This window comes from Ambystoma mexicanum, chromosome 5p (assembly GCF_040938575.1).
Source record: "Ambystoma mexicanum isolate Mex_15411 chromosome 5p, UKY_AmexF1_1, whole genome shotgun sequence".
In the NCBI taxonomy this organism is placed as follows: Eukaryota; Metazoa; Chordata; class Amphibia; order Caudata; family Ambystomatidae; genus Ambystoma; species Ambystoma mexicanum.
Window position 1 is genome coordinate 106,226,172 of NC_090930.1, and position 16,172 is coordinate 106,242,343.

At 45.6% G+C, this 16,172-nt stretch overlaps 1 protein-coding gene across 2 annotated transcripts in view; it reads left to right on the forward strand.

The window, feature by feature from the left end:
* Positions 1-16,172, forward strand: part of LOC138480766 (V-set and immunoglobulin domain-containing protein 4-like) — a 46,462-nt gene that overhangs the window by 2,370 nt on the left and 27,920 nt on the right. For both annotated transcript variants that reach the window (XM_069612510.1, XM_069612509.1), the window contains exons 2-4: positions 2,288-2,635; positions 5,404-5,688; positions 7,435-7,725. In XM_069612510.1, the coding sequence (XP_069468611.1) occupies positions 2,288-2,635; positions 5,404-5,688; positions 7,435-7,725 (924 nt within the window). The remainder of the gene's footprint in view (positions 1-2,287; positions 2,636-5,403; positions 5,689-7,434; positions 7,726-16,172) is intronic.

Sequence of the window (16,172 nt, forward strand, 5' to 3'; positions counted from 1 at the left end):
AACTTATCTCACTAAGCAGACCATTCCTCACACAACACAACTGCATTACTCTTGCAGGATCCCTTATATTATCCAAGATCGATTAGTGTAACATCCTGCTATTAGGCACCTCCAAACAAAACATAAACAAAATGCAGCTCATTCAAAACAAAGCACTAAGAGCAGCTTTAGGCATAAAAAAGAGAACACATATCACACCACAGAAGAGAAGTCCACTGGCTCCCTATCGAAAAAAGAATATTACATAAAACGCTCACCCTGGCTCACAAATCGCTGGAAAGGTACCAAGTTACCTCAACCACTGCCTAAGCCAGAAAACAACCAATCGCACACTCAGATCTAATGCCCATCTTCACCTATTCATGCCTCGCTTCAAGAGCACCAGAACAGGTACATCCAACTTCCCAAACGCCGGCCCTAGAATTTGGAAGTCACTCCCCCCAAACATTAATAACGAGCCCACACTCAACAAATTTAAGAAATTATTGAAAACATGGATCTTTAACAAATGCTAATGCCACAATATACCCTTATCATCGCCTCAACCCATCTGATCCAACATGACCCCTACCCGTCATTGTCCTCACCATTGAGATCAGTATCACCCACCAGTCACATGTCTGCATCAAGCTTTCCACTGTTCAACTTGCCTAAGACCACATGTGTGATTCTTACTGCTGCTGGTGTGCCAAGAATTGTATATATGTATGTATATAGGTAACTCTTTATGTATCTGTAAACAGTACTCTGCTAATTATGTAAACCTTAAGACTAACTATGCCGTGGTACCTCCGGGTTTGTGCGTAAAATAAATGCAATAAACAAATAAAATAAATAAATTATGAAGTACGCAATGAGTAGAGAGTCTTAAGAAAGGCTTGTGAAGTATGTGACGGGGAGGGAGTCTTAAGGGGGGCTTGTGAAGGACGCCCCAAAGCCATCAATTGTGTGAGAAGCCACCTGCCTTTATCCCTTTCCTTTAGTGGGTAGAGGGGGGTTAAACTAGTTAGCCCCTTCAACACAATCTATAAAATCTTAATCAAACTTATTCCCCCACTAGAAAACCACCCCTCTGTTGAAATTGCATTGTGTTGGGTGCAGCCAGCCTTAAACCTTTCCATTAAAGTGTGGGGAGGGGGCAAATGGTGTGGATCTTTAGCACATTTCATTAAAGTAAATCAATTAATTCCCACTTAGAAAATCACGGGATGAGGGTTGTCAGAATTTGAAACTAACAATAGCTCAGCCCAGTGTGTTAGAGCTGGTATAGCCCATAAAGACCTGGTTGACTGTCTCTTAAATCATTGACTTTCACATAGAAAGGGGGGGCGACCATCATCCCAAAAAGAGGTAATCCTTAAAACACCACCTTTCAAGCCAGTGTGGAGGGTGTAAAACCAAATTCCCCATTACTTTTAAACCAGAATTTACCAAGTATTGTATCTGCATGTGTGGTTCAAAACATTTTTCTTTTGTTTTAATTTTTCTCTGACCTCAAACTATCAAGTCCTGCCTTTTATTTTCAAGTGTTGAAAAACAATTTTCATTTGAGTTCCTTTTTCCCAACCTTGCCTTCTAAATAATAAGCCCAAAACGATTTTTCCCATTGAATTCCTTTCCCCAACGGTGTTCTTTTTAAATCAGCAGCAAAACGATGTGTCCATTGTGTCCTCACTCCCTGCATCTTGCCTTTCAATGAAAGAGGTCATAGTAAATTGAGGCCTGGAGGGTGGAGGTTGCTAGGAGAAAAATATTGTTTCAAATTAAGTCATTTCTGTGGATTTTGTATGGTATTTGAGGACGTTTTCTATTGGTTACATTGAAATTAAATCTGTGTAAGCTATTATTGCATGTTTCAAAATTTCACCTGTGTTGTTTTATATAACCAAGTTATTATTGTGATCTCGGGCGTTGCCACAACATTGGTGGGTGATGCTAGCCTTGTGTCAAATATTAAATAAATCATTCTTACTACAAACCGGCCTGGTGACACAGGGTATTTGTTGGGGTTGGGTGCTAAACGGTTGGAGGCCTCACCAAAGTGAACTTGATAAACCGTTTTTTATTGAGAACCACCTTTCTTGGGGGGAAAGGATCTCCCTGAGTTGAGTGTGACCCTCTGGGGTTGAATGTGCGCTCTGCAAATACACCTGTTATGTTATAGACATTACTCTGAGTTGGTTACTGAAAGGTTTCTACTCTCACCATGCTTAATTGCTATGCTATTTTCATTATAGTCACTGTTGGCTTAATTGATTAACCACACCTAGTTTCCATTCCTCGACAGCTGATTTTAACCTGAAAGCTGAGCCGCAAGTTACCGGGACCTGGAAGCGTTCAGTCGTCCTCCCTTGTTCCTACGCACCCATGGATGTTACACCTCATATAGTCACTTGGCTTTTCGATGGTCAGACAATAATCAGACGAGATGCATCAGGTGATCACACCTTCTTAAGCAAGCACAGAGCAAGACTCAGCCTCCCAGAAAACCAAAATGGCGGTGATGTGTCCCTCAAAATTGCAGATCTCCAAACTGATGACAGAGGGGTCTACACTTGTAAAGTGACTTTGATGTTGAAAGGCGAAACAGATTTAACCATCAATGAAGCAATCATCGACCTAAATGTTGTGAAAGGTGAGCAGCTACATGTATTTATTAAGTTGGTTAGACAGTGTGTTAGTTATCTGTGATTTAAAAGGCTCCATCTGTGAACATAGTCAATCCCAAGAGGAATCTGGGGGTAGAATGACACTACTAAAAAAAAAAAAAAATTGGCAACTGTCAAGAAGTTAGCCGAGTTAAGTAACACACAGTATAATACAGCTGTGCAGTGACCACAGATGTTAGTCCGTGGGTAATTACCACCTGTTATAGAAAGACCAGCATACCATCCTGTGGAGAAAGCCTCTGAACTCTAATCAGCCGAGTGGGTGACATTTGAATTGGAGATATTCCCAGGCAAATGTGGCCTACACCCTTTGATCATTGCCGCTCAACATATTTACTGTACAGCAGAATAATGAAAAATGCCACCAAAAATGGTCAGTCATCAACTGACCTGTTCTGCACTATGTTTTGTGGGGTACCTGCGTGTCGCCAAGATTCTTAGTAGTGTTGTTGTGTGACTGGGGACTAACTACTGTGAGTTAAGAGGGGTTATAGACAGGGCCCCTCATGACCAGCAGTTTAATGTCCAACCAGCCAAGAAGAAACCCATGAGGAGTAAATAAGTCAAACAACCTGTTATTCCACTCACAGATGAAGATTGATTTGTATAACTCCCCTCTTATGTATCTGAATTGACTTCCGAACGGGTCCTTAGTCCTCCATAAGGAGGGATTTAATCCTAACTGTCCTTAAACCATCCACTACCAGGACTTGAATGCATTCCCATTGATTTTTTAATGTGTGCATATACACCCTTAGGTGCTGGGAACGGGTTCAACAGACACAGTATATTATTGTATAAACTCTAGCCTCAAGGAAAACCTTCAGAGCTAAAGAAATTCTAGTCAAAAGTGAATGTTCTTGTTTTAGGTGTTTGAATAATCTACTTAAGGCATAGTGTGAAAGGTGAGTCATCTGACCACATAATACGTACATAATAACACTCAGCCTGGGAAGATAAACTAATTTGAGCATAAGCAATCAACGAGTAGTGAGAGTAAATTGAACTCCAGAGTGAAATGAATATCCTCTATAATTTCCAAGTGTCTCTAGCCAGACATCTATAAGACTGTGTGTTCCAGATAATCCTTGTATAACCTAAGCATGGGTTTGAGTCTAGTAGTCATCTTGCTTAATATTTAACGTTCTCTGACCAATAGCTCATTTGCTAATAATGTCAGGAGTGCCAGTAAGCAACTGTATAATATTAAACTGACTATACTAATGTGTATGGGTTTTTAAAGGAAAGTATACAGAACTGTTACGACATTTATTTAATATGCAAATTGTCGCTGGTATACAACGTTATCTCTGTAAACTGGCCATTGGGCCTCATTACGAACCTGGTGGTACGGGATAAACAGCGCCATAAAAGGTTCCGGTGCCGTTTACCCCGTACCGCCTCATTACGAGGTCCCCTCGCGGGACCCAGGAAGCAACGCCTGGTCAAACCAGGCGTGCTTACTGGGTCCCACGAGGGGAAGAGGGAGCAACCAACGGGCCAACTAGTAATGGTCCGTTGTTTGCTCCCTCTCCCATTCCCACTCAGCCCTATTGGGGCTGAAATGGGAATGGGGAAGGACCGGGTCCGGGTCCTTGGAGGGAGGAATTACCGGGCCTTCTGAACTCAGAATGGACCGGTAATTCCTCATTCTGAGGACCCGGATCCGGACGCGATTTTGGCGGGAGCCATGCCGCCAATAGCGGCATGGCTACCGCCGAGGTCGTAATGAGGGCCATTGTGTTTACAAGCTGGTGGTGTGCCATTACATGTGAGTCAGCTATATTGATGTCAGCGATTGGCATACACACTCCATAGGCCAGATAGCCCACCTGGGCAGAAACCAATGACACCGGCTTTTAGACACAGAGCTTGTCGTGGAAGACTCCATGGCCCCAAAGAATGCAATGCCTCAAAGCCTCTTTTTGGAGAAGACTCGTAAGAAGCAAAGATTTGAAAACAGAGCTGGCTGTGCTGGCATTTCAAGCGGGGTATTTGTTAAGGTGGGTGTGAGACGGGTTGGGGGCTTTGGGTGGCCGTCAGATAGCGGCAATCACCTTGCATCAAACTGGACCTTTAACTGCACGACCATTATGTTTCTTTAGAGACATATTGGCCTATATAGACACATTGGTCCTCATTACGAATGTTGCGGTAAGGCAACAACGGCACCGGTAGTGCTACCAGCGCCGTTGTTGCCACACCGCAAGAGTGTGCTCGCGGGTGCCGCTCTGCACGCCTGGTCAGACCAGGCGTCCAGAGGGGCACCCGCGAGCTGTACTGGATGGTAGCAACAGTACTGTTATGAACGGTACCGCCGCTACCATCTTCCCCATTCCCATTGAGCCCTATGGGCGCTCAAATAGGAATGGGGACGTACCTGTTTCGGGTCCTGCGCAGGGGGAATTACCGGGCCCTCCAAGGTCAGAATGGCCCGGTAATTCCCCATTTGCGGGACCCGGAGATGGACCCGAGTTTGGGGGTAGCCATGCCCTTTTTAAGGGCATGGCTACTTCGAACCTCGTAATGAGGCCCCATGTCATATGCTGACCAACTATGAAGTGACAACAACATGATGTTTTTAGCGATTAATACAACTCTCAAATACATAAATACTGTCCATTTCCAGAGCCCACAGGGCAAGCTGAATTGAGTGCAAATGAAAAAGGGGAGCCTTCCCAGGTTTTTGGAATCCAATCTAAGCACATGTTTCTTTTTTCTCTTAACACTGTAGTTGCTGTGACTAAGCCTGCCATCACGCCCGATGGACCCTTCCTAAAAGTGCCTGCTGGAGCCCAGGTGATCCTCACATGTTCTGCAGAAGGATCACCTCCAATTCATTTCCGGTGGTATAAGCGTGGGTCCAGTGGAAGTAGCAAAGCCTTACAGACAGAAAGGCCTTCCCTAACTATTAGAAACACTCAAAGCTCTGACTCTGGCACTTACAGCTGTGAGGTGGAGAACAGCGCCCCCGAGAGGAGAGTGCAGCAAAGTGAAGAACTGCACCTCAGCATTGCAGGTCAGTTGTGCAATACTTGCTCTACAGGCCCACGAGAACAGAGACATATTTTTTAAAAGTAAAGATTGTATGAGAATAACTATTATGTATTCAGTTGTATAATTTGATTTAAACAAGCACCACAAACCAAGCCAATTCACTCAGGGGTGCACACTTGCAAAGAGACCATCAAAGAAAGGAGGCGGTGGACAATGAAAGAAGGGAACACAATTTGCCATTATCAGAGCTTTGTTCACTGCAATTCTGTGGAACCCTTCTGAGGTCCTTTCCTTACATTGCAGTGTACTTTGGATTACAGGGAAAAAGGTCCTAGATCTTAAAGACTTCATACAAGTCTCATGTTACACATATTTAAAAGTCGTTTTGAGAAGTATTCTCTTCAGTTCTGCTCTGAATCTTGTGAAATATGTTTGTGTACTTCCAGTGCAAAGGGGCTTGTGATGTTAGTAGTCTTGAGCCAGTCTTTGGGCCTGAATACGAGCACCCCATAATTGCCAAATATAGGTTCAGATGATCTTGTCACTGTTTGGTTTTGTGTGGGGGTAATTATCACCACTAGCAAGTAGTACTGCATGTGGGTATTACTGGTTGTGGTCTTTAACTAGTCTGCAGATGGCAATATCCATAGGGAATGCCAGGCATGTTTCAGCTATGCAGCGTCCTACCAGTGATGTTACCTTGATTTTCATTTTGACATCTAACTTGGACCAATCACTGGAAATTCCCTTCCCACTTGGGTAAACACACTGCATGTGGAAAGCATACAGTAACAGGATGCAGCAGCATGAGTCATAGTGGTGCGGACCATTCCGTTATTTCCTCTGGACGGTGTTGTGGATTTCATAACACTACCACCAAACTCAAAATGAGGCCACCAGGAAACGAACAAATTGATGGATGGAAGTGATTGAGCTAAACTACATTTAATCACTGGTAATTCCTGGTACTTACTCAGTGGAGCATTCTTTCAACTATTCTTCAGATGATACAAACATCAGTCTTTACCCAGTCCACAAAGGAACGTTTCCAGCCCAAGCATCTAGGCGGTGGTTTGCAACCTACAGCTCTCCAGATGTTATAGACCAGAAGTCCCATGAGCCATGACCATTGAATCTAATGGCTAGGGCTGATGGGAGTTGTAGTCCAACACATCTGGAGAGCCCAAGGTTGCATATCCCTGATCTATGGTATATATCCTTTGCAAGGGAATACAAACGACACCAGACATGACTCAGACGTGTAGGCTCTCCACAGCAGAGTGCAGCCTGAGTCTCGAGTCAAAGCTAGCTCTGCACACAACACTGAGCTTCTCCCTCCAATTTAGGAAGATTTGCTTAGACAATAATGCTGACCAGAGGATACAAAGCCTCCCAACCAACACTGTTTGGTTGTTCCGCTTACTCCACCTAGTGACACAGATATGCCAGAATGTGTGTTCAGTGATCACTTCACCTAGGGTCCCAAGCTACACCTCATCAGCAGAAACATGTCTGGGTTTGCAAATATCCATGTAGAAGGGAAGCGGCTTGGCTATTCAGTATGAACTGTACCCATTGGGGACATGCTAAAGAGTGATGTGTGTATGTCCCTTCTGCACTGGCATATACAGCTTTATAAAAGCAATCGAGTGGAGAGCTGCAGACTGGCATTCACAGTAGTTCAAATCAATGTAAAGGTTTTGGTCATTCCTGATGGTCACAGTGATGGTTCTTCCTTATTTGCCCAACTTGTCACTTCTTTTATCAGATGATGCCAGTGCCACAACCACCATTGCAGTGGGTAGCACAGAAGAAAGAGTCACCACAGGTGAACCTGGAATCACAAGAGGGCACAGGTCTATCCACACCAGAACACGTGCAGTGGATGGGGCAGAAGAACATTTCACCGGAGGTGGACCTAGCACCACAGGAGGGCCCAGATCTTTCCACACCAGAGCACCTGCAGTGGGTGGGGCAGAAGGAAATGTCACCACAGGTGAACCTGGCATCACAGGAGGGACCGGATCTCACCACACCATTGCATCTTCATCTACAAAAGGTACAATTCCATATGTTCTCAAGCGCACTATGGTGAATTACCGTATGTCAAGAGTGTAGAGGCTCTGGCTTTTTTGTTTTTTATTCATCAAAAAAACTATGTTCGTGGTTCCATCTCGGAAAGGGTGGAATGCTAATCAGACCCCACCCCCCAGTTTCAGTAAGCTCCATGACAAAAACATAACACACACCTGTGCTCTGCTACTACAATTTACTGATCTACAGCACCTACCCACCAGGGGGACTGAGCAGATTCAGAGGTCAAAGGTGCCCTGATTGACAGTTCGCTTTACAGCCAAGTCACTGCAGTGCAGAGATTGCATTTAAGTTTACACCTCTGTTCCAAATTCCATATGATTATGAGAAACTCCCCCATCTGGTGGCAGGGTAATCTGAAACTATAAGCCATATCTGGCGTGAAATGGTGGTTGATGGTTTACATAATTGTTGCAAGCCAAATCTGATTGAATCATGCAGATGTCTGCAATGTGAGCCCAGCCGAGCTGTGGAAGGGTTCTGTGTATTTCAGTCAGACACCCTGTGCCTTCCAGCCAGCAGGACAAGAGACTGAAAGACTGTGTACCTCTTTCAATCCTTTGTGAGGTCAGGAAATACCTCTCCCCAGCAAGACAGCTCCTCAGCAGGTGTTATCCTGGGAAACAGGAATCAAAGGATACACCCTGTACAAAAGGACTAGCCTCACACCAGAGTGGTACAGACAAAAAGGCCTTTAATGCCATGGGCCTGAGAAGGGGGCAGGATTGGTTTAGCCAGAAGGAGTTCAGCACAAATGAGGCACGTTTCCAAAATCCTGTTTCTCTCTGTACTTCTCCTCCCTTCCTGTCTCATCCACTTCCTTTAGCTCTTTCTTCTTTCCTCACCCAGAGCGAACAGTGTGGGCAGGCTCTTTTATTCCCTGCCACACTGCTCGAAATTTGCAACAAATGGTTTGTGGGAGCCGGAGCTCCATTCCATCATGGCCACCTCCCCTATACCTCCACTGATGCCTGACCTCACTTCCTGACCCTGCTCCTGTAGAGCACTGCCATTGGCTGAGAAGCGCAACATATGGGCAGCGGAGGCAAGCTGGTGTGGCTCCACAACAAAGGTCCGCATAAAAGACCCTGCTGCCTGTCCGGGAACTGACAGCTCTGTGGTGCCAGCTGGATGCTGCTTCCCTCTCTGCTTTGATCTTCTTGCACCTCGCAAAATGTTCACCAAGTTCATCTGTTCAGATGTGTACAGTACTGTTCCTGCATCTCCCACTCTTTTTTCCTTTGTTGCTACTCCAAATCCTTACTTCCTTTTCTTCCACTTACTTTACCACTCTCTACGCTTTTTTCTCACTGCCCACTTTGTTTTTCGCTTCCTCTCACACACTTATTTCATCTTTCTATGGCCTCACACACTTCTCTGTGTTCCTTTCTTGGGCCGTTGCTCCTTCTTGTTGTTTTTGTTTCTCTGCCTTCACCCCCTCTTACCCTCCTCCCCTCCATTGCCCTGCTGATTCTTATGGGTTCTTGTGCTCCCTTCTTAGCCCTTCATCTTCCTTTACCACATTTTCGTCCCTCTTGTCTCACTTAATAGCTGACTATCTGTTCCCTGTTTCCTACTGCCTCATTGCATGCTACACCCTCTATCTTCCTTCTGTTTCCCAATCCTTATCCTGTTTTCTTTCCTTAGTTGCCCTTCTTGTGGTGCCTTAACGCTACTGATGTGCCTGCAACCTCCTTTTTCGTTTCTGCTCCCTCCCCTCTGCCTGCTATCAGTGTGCTGCCTTCTCTTCCCACCTTGTGTCACTCACTATTTGTAACTCAGCAGCCCCATGCCTGTCCTTCACACTCTCTGCACACTACCCCCTTCTACCCAGCTTCTACTCTCACCTTCCTTACTGGGCATCCACCAGGTTGATATGGCTCAACCATCGCTGTGTTGCATTTACCTGCCCCCACCAACTGGCCTGACCTTCTCACAGTCTCCGCTGTGTTGCAGACATTTGACTTTTGTCCTACCTGCTAACACGGATTGACTTTGATTCCTCGCTGTGTTGTGCATTCAACCTTCCTGCTAACACTGATTGACTTTGATACCTCGCTCTGTTGTGCATTCGACCTTCCTGCTAACACTGATTGACTTTGATACCTCGCTCTGTTGTGCATTCGACCTTCCTGCTAACACTGATTGACTTTGGTAACTCGATGTGTTGTGTATTCGACCTTCTTGCTAGCATCGATTGACTTTGATACCTTGCTGTGTTGTGCATTCAACCTTCCTGCTAACACTGATTGACTTTGATACCTCGTTGTGTTGAGCATTCGACCTTTCTGCTAACACTGATTGACTTTGATACCTCACTGTATTGTGCATTTGACCTTCATGCTAACACTGATTGACTTTGATACCCCGCTGTGTTGTGGTGCATTCGACTTTCATGCTAACACTGATTGACTTTGTTGCCTCGTCCCAGCAACTGTACTAACTACCTGTGCCTGCATAATTGATGTAGTTCCTCACCTTGAGGCCAGGCAGCCAATGCTGAATTGTACCAATTTGCTCTGATTAGCTGATGTAGCCCCTCATTCCATGAAGCAAGGCTTTTCCAGTTCGCAGCCACTCTTACCTGATTAGTCTTAATTGCTTGTCTGCATGCCTGATGAAGCCCCTCTTCCTCGAGGCGAGGCTTTTCCAGGTTGTAGTCACTCATACCTGCTTGTCATAATTGCATCTCTGTGTTTTTCCTCAATGCAGTTTACCTACTTGCTCCTGCACTTTTACATTGTTTTGTATTTATTATACCTCTCAACATCTTCCCCTTCTGCACTTCCCTTCCTCCCCTTTCCCCCTTTTTATGTTTAGCATTTGCACATTCCAAATCGTCTCACGACCTAGTCAGAATGTTTTTGTTTATATTCTTCCCTCTGACCCCCCCTTCTTGCCCTTCCCCTCCTCCCCTTCTCCCCTGTTCTCATGCTATAGCACTTGCACGTTTCTGAATGTTTCAGTACCTTTTAAGAACGTTTTTTATTTTTGTTTTATACCTTCGTCCTCATCCCTTTCCCCCATGTCTTGATGCGCCTGGATACATGATTTTTGCTGTATGGTGCGCATTACAAGTAACCAATAAATAAAATAGCACAAATCACTTTGGGTGTGATGCAAGAAGACAAAGACCACTTGTGTCAAGGACAGGGATCAGACCCCTTAAAGCAGGTTTGCTTAAGTCCAATCATCTGTGGTCCTTATCCAATAAAAGAGGGGGTTTCCCATTCCTCCTATTATTCACTTTTAGAACATCCACATAGAAGGAAGAATTGATTTGGACCTCTTTTGGGAGAGTTGATCTTTCCAAAGTTCCCCGCCGCTGAGATGAAGATTCAGCGTTGAAGGCAGAGGCAAGAATTGCATCCTAACTGCTCCCAGGGCACATTAGTGGGTGACCTGCTGCTCGAGCAAGACCTGCCTCCATGCCAGCTACACTGGCGCCCAGGACCTCACTGGAGATGAAGAACCTCTGAAAACTCTAAGGTGTTTGCCAGCCTCCCCCAGGTTGGGAGAAACAAGAACAAGGATTTTCTTTCTAGCTGAGCCCCTGAATTGCGATTCACAGCATCTTGAGAACCAGACCAGCCAAGATCACAGTTTCTCACCGTAAAAGTGCTTTGAACCATCTTCAAACCATGGTCAACTGGTGTCAAACCAACAGGGACCGCCGGTGCTGCATTCTATCACTCTATTGACTTCAGACTGCTGTTTGTTACATCTCTGAACTAGCTAGACACCACATTGTCCCAATCCAAGCCTGTCACATTCTTGGGCTTGAAACAACCGCTCACTGCCAGACCTTATCTAGTCCTGCTAGAAACATTGTGTCACACATCAACCCGAACAGTAGTTACCAACTACTCAAACTGGCTAAAAATCAAACTACCGCCACACCAAACCACACATTGGACCGGCATGATCACAGCTTCAAAACATCACCAGACTTCAGCTTAAACTGCTGGAGGGTCAATGACCGACCCTAACCAGCAATAACCACATCTCTAAACCAGACCAATCTCTGAACCGAACCATGCAAGCGCTCCAAGCAGCATCACTGAAGTGCCACACTCGAACTACTCGGCCACCGCTTTGAACAGGCTCGTCACCAACTCGCCACTTCGATCTACATGACTTGCTGCACCCAAACCTGAATCAATCCGCTTGCACAACGAGAAGAAGCCTGGTTCGATGCCATTTAACTGCCAAGAACAGCAAGAAGGTATTATTGACTCCTAACTCCCCCCCCCCCCCCCCCCAACCCTCCCGGTCCATCATAAGGATCTAGAAACTGATTGGGTCCTTTTTGACCCTTTTCTCTCGCATGGTATACTTTTACAAACATTGTGGTTATTGATTGCTGTTCAACCCGGTTTCATTACCCAGAATGGTGGATCCTTCTATCTCTTACATAGTGTGCGTTCTTTCCACAGGGGTGGTTTTTATAGTGTCGATCTAGTTAGCTGTGTTTGCATATGTGTGTTCAATTAAGGTATATATATTTTCATAGAAACTTGATTGGACATTTCTTTATCTTAGACTGCTGTACGTAGCTGTTTGAGTTGCCACTGGTCACTTCCACACACCTAAAAGTATAGCCTGCCCTCGGCCCACTTTACCACTAAAGTTGAAGGGGGTCTTTCTCTTATCTGCGCCTATTTCACCTTTATGTTTGGGATCACTCCGTTTTCTCAAAGGTATGCGGTTGAAGTGGCTTTCCAGATGTTTTGAACTACAACTCCCATGAACCCTGAATGTGTACTCTTCTGGAGAGCCAAAGGTTGCAGACCCATGTTCTAGACAACTAGTCTGGATAGGTTATACGAAATGGTGATTCTTTATGTTTCACTCTTATTAAATATGTAATTCTTTATTTCAATAATTAACTGGGCACTTGGCCATCACATTTTGCTCTCAGTCAGCTACTAATTACAGAGCAAGGGTGAGCGCAAGGATCCATGGTTGGCTCTTCTGCATGAATTGCTGGGGGGGAGGGGATGATTACTTTCAGCTTTCTACACGCTGACTCCTCTGGGTGTTGCACAGTCTCTACATAAGAATGACATTTGAAATGGCTGTTATATGACAAAGGATCTCATTACAAGTTTGGTGGCGCAGAAAAAAGTGGTTGTAATTCCGTTACCGACTACCAACACTAATTTGGGCAGTAACGGAATAACAGATGTTTTTCCTGAATCAGTGAATTTTACATTCGGAGCTAAAGTGGAGGGTTTACTTCAAGCAAGTGTTTTGTGTTTTGAGATTGCATTAATGTATACCCATAGGCAGACTCATCCCGTGATTGCCAAAATCTAGGCAACACATTCTCTGTCTTTACAAGTAACTCAAGAAAACAGGCCCAGCAGCTTGCATGGCTTGTATCTCTTGAATACCTAGTGGTTACTAGCATACAGTAAAGGTACATATCTTGTTTCATATTTACTTCAAGCAACAACCTGGAGGTAAATATTTATAGTGTGAGCTGTTGTTAGATGGAATCCTTACCTTATGATTCCATATCAAGGTAGATAGGAAACAGTTGAGGTCTAGGCTGTAAGAGTCCTGCTGGGCTCATGGTTACGCTGACAATAAAGCATCCAGTAGTATCCTCTCTGCCCCATTATTACACTGTCGACGAGGCTTACAGAGTCAGCTAACCCTGCATGAACCCACGGAGCAACGCTGCCTACAAAAGCCCAGGCAGGGCCATGACGGAGGAAAGAATATGGCCGGGAGGAAAGATCACGGCTGTTGACAACTCACAGCCGTGTGCGCTGCAACTGAGATACCCAGGAGAGCTGCGACGCCGCCCGCACTCCCCTGAAGGAAGTGGGGTCGAGCGATGGTTGAGCACCGGCTGTCTTCACCGCCACCATGCTCCCCTAGACTAGGTTGGGTCGAGCGCTGGTGGCAGGAGGGTCTAGAGCGTCCAGCTGACAGGCGAGGCATTGGGGAAGAGGTAAGAGAAGAAAACCCTCCCCCTTCCTCCCATAATGAACTGCAGACCCAAATCTTGGGTGGGCCCACAGAGCGTGACGCAGTACACGCACGCGGACCTGTGCAAACAAATGGAATAGACAAGCGGATGGGCCCGCAACGTCAATAGCAACGTGGCGCAGCACACATCGCCTCTCTTCAGAGAAAGGGAAGAGAGACTCACACTCTTGCAATATTGTTGTTGCATAGCAATGGCAGCTATTTGGCAAGAAACTAGTAAACGAAGCAGGGAGAGCATCCCCAGAGTAGGAAAGAGAAGTTGTGCACACCTGCTGCATACAGCTACTATTGACAGCAGCGGAATAGAGCAACACACACTGAGAGTAGCACATTTGTGGAAGAGGAGAAGAGCCATAGTGAAACAGAACCACAGTCTTTACCCAACATACAACCATGCAACAAAGTAACGCACACCCACCGCCAGCTTTCCTTCCCAACCCCAGAGAGCCTCCCATAGCTTGGGATTTATGAGTAGACACATTCAAAGTATATCTAAGGGCTGCAGGGGGTGCCAGACTAAGTGATGATGATAAAGAGGCAGCATTTTTAAATTGCCTAGGAACTGAAGCGCTGAGAGTTTTCAGGCATCTACCTGGTCAAGAGGTATGAGCACCCCATGAAGGCGATGGCGACGGGGAAGGAATGGTGCTAGGATATGAAACGGCCCTAGGAAAACTGGAATTACGGTTCGGAAAGAGAACTAATGTGGTGTTGGAAAGATATCACTTATTTTCAAGGGCCCAGGCCGCAGGAGAAAGTATTGATACATACATAACAGATCTATACACCCTTATTGCATCCTGCATGTTCACCGGGCTGTCAGAGGAATACATCCGCAACCAGATAATGATGCGGACAAGCGATTCCAGAGTAAGGGAGAGACTTTGGATTGAAAGGGATCCTCCCTTAGAGAAAGTGATAGAAATAGCAAGAGCAATTGAAGAATCAAAAAAGAGTGTCCAAGAGGTAACTGACAAAAGTGAGAGTGTACACGCGATTATTATCAAACGAGGAGATGATCAGAAGAGTAGAGCCAAGGACGTTTATTCAAAGAGAAGGCTGTAGGAGGTGTGGGTGGCGAGGTCACGCAGCCGGCTCAAAAGAGTGTCCAGCTAACAATGTTGAGTGCAGGAAGTGTAAAGAGAGAGGACATTTTGCCCGGATGTGCAGAAGTGCCACGCAGAATAGACAGACCGTCAAGATTGTGGATCACAAAGAGGACAATATGTCTGTTGTGGGTTGTGTGAGCGATGCCACAACTGACCAGTGGAATGTAGGAGTGCACGAAGGTGTGCTGTTGAGTGTGGGCAATGGATGCAAGAAGAAGGGCCCATGGGCGACGTTAACATTGAATGATGTCCAATTACAAATGATGGTTGACACTGGATCACCCTATACAATGATTTCCCCTGAGTTGTATATGGCAAGTTAACACAAAGACGTGGCAAATCCATTGCCACCTGACATCAACCCGTGTGCATATGGTCGTGTTCCAATCAAGGTGCCGGGATATGAATGGGCCACCATTCAATTTGAGGGACGCTCCACACAAGGGAAATTGTATGTGGCCCACAAGTGAGATTCAGTAGTGGGTTGGGATGAGCAAGCCGCTCTCGAGATAGAGATCCGGCAAGGAAAGCCCATTCCTATTCTGAGCGTGAGTGTGGGGAAAAGTGTCCTGAAACAAGATATGGTAACAGCGGAGTGTCTTAAGGAAGCATTTCCCAGTGTGTTTTCCTCAGACCTGGGAAAACTAAAGGGATTTTCCCATAAAATTGTACTCAAGAAAGCTGCAGTACCAAGTGTGCATAAAGTGAGAAAAGTACCCACGTTGGCTCGAGAGGGACTCAAGAGTGAGTTAGTGAAACTTTAGGAGGCCGGGATAATGGAGGAGGTGGAGAGTTCTGAATGGCCAGCTCCAGTGGTATTGGCTCACAAGGCGGATGGCGGGATGAGGATGTGTGTGGATTTAAGGGACCTCAATACCAGCATATGGGTGGACAGACACCCTTTACCCAACATAAATTAATTGCTAGCGCTAGTGGGGAGGGCCACATATTTTTCAACGTTTGATCTATCTTCAGCCTACCACCAAATAGACCTCCATGTTGAGTCACGTCCCTTAACATAATTTGTGACCCCTTTTGGTGCCTTTCGATTTTGTCGAATGCCATTTGGTTTGGCGTCAGCATCGGCAGTTTTCCAGAGATTGATGCAGAAACTATTTGGTGGAATGATGGGTGTTGAATACTTTCAGGATGATATCCTAGTATGGGGAAAAGATTGTGGTGAGCATGATGGAAGGATATTGAAGGTGATAGAAGTGCTGAAAGAAAGTGGCCTCACAGTTAAGTGGGCCAAATGTAACGTTGGAGTACCTAGAGTGACTTATTTGGGGCATACCTTGGATGA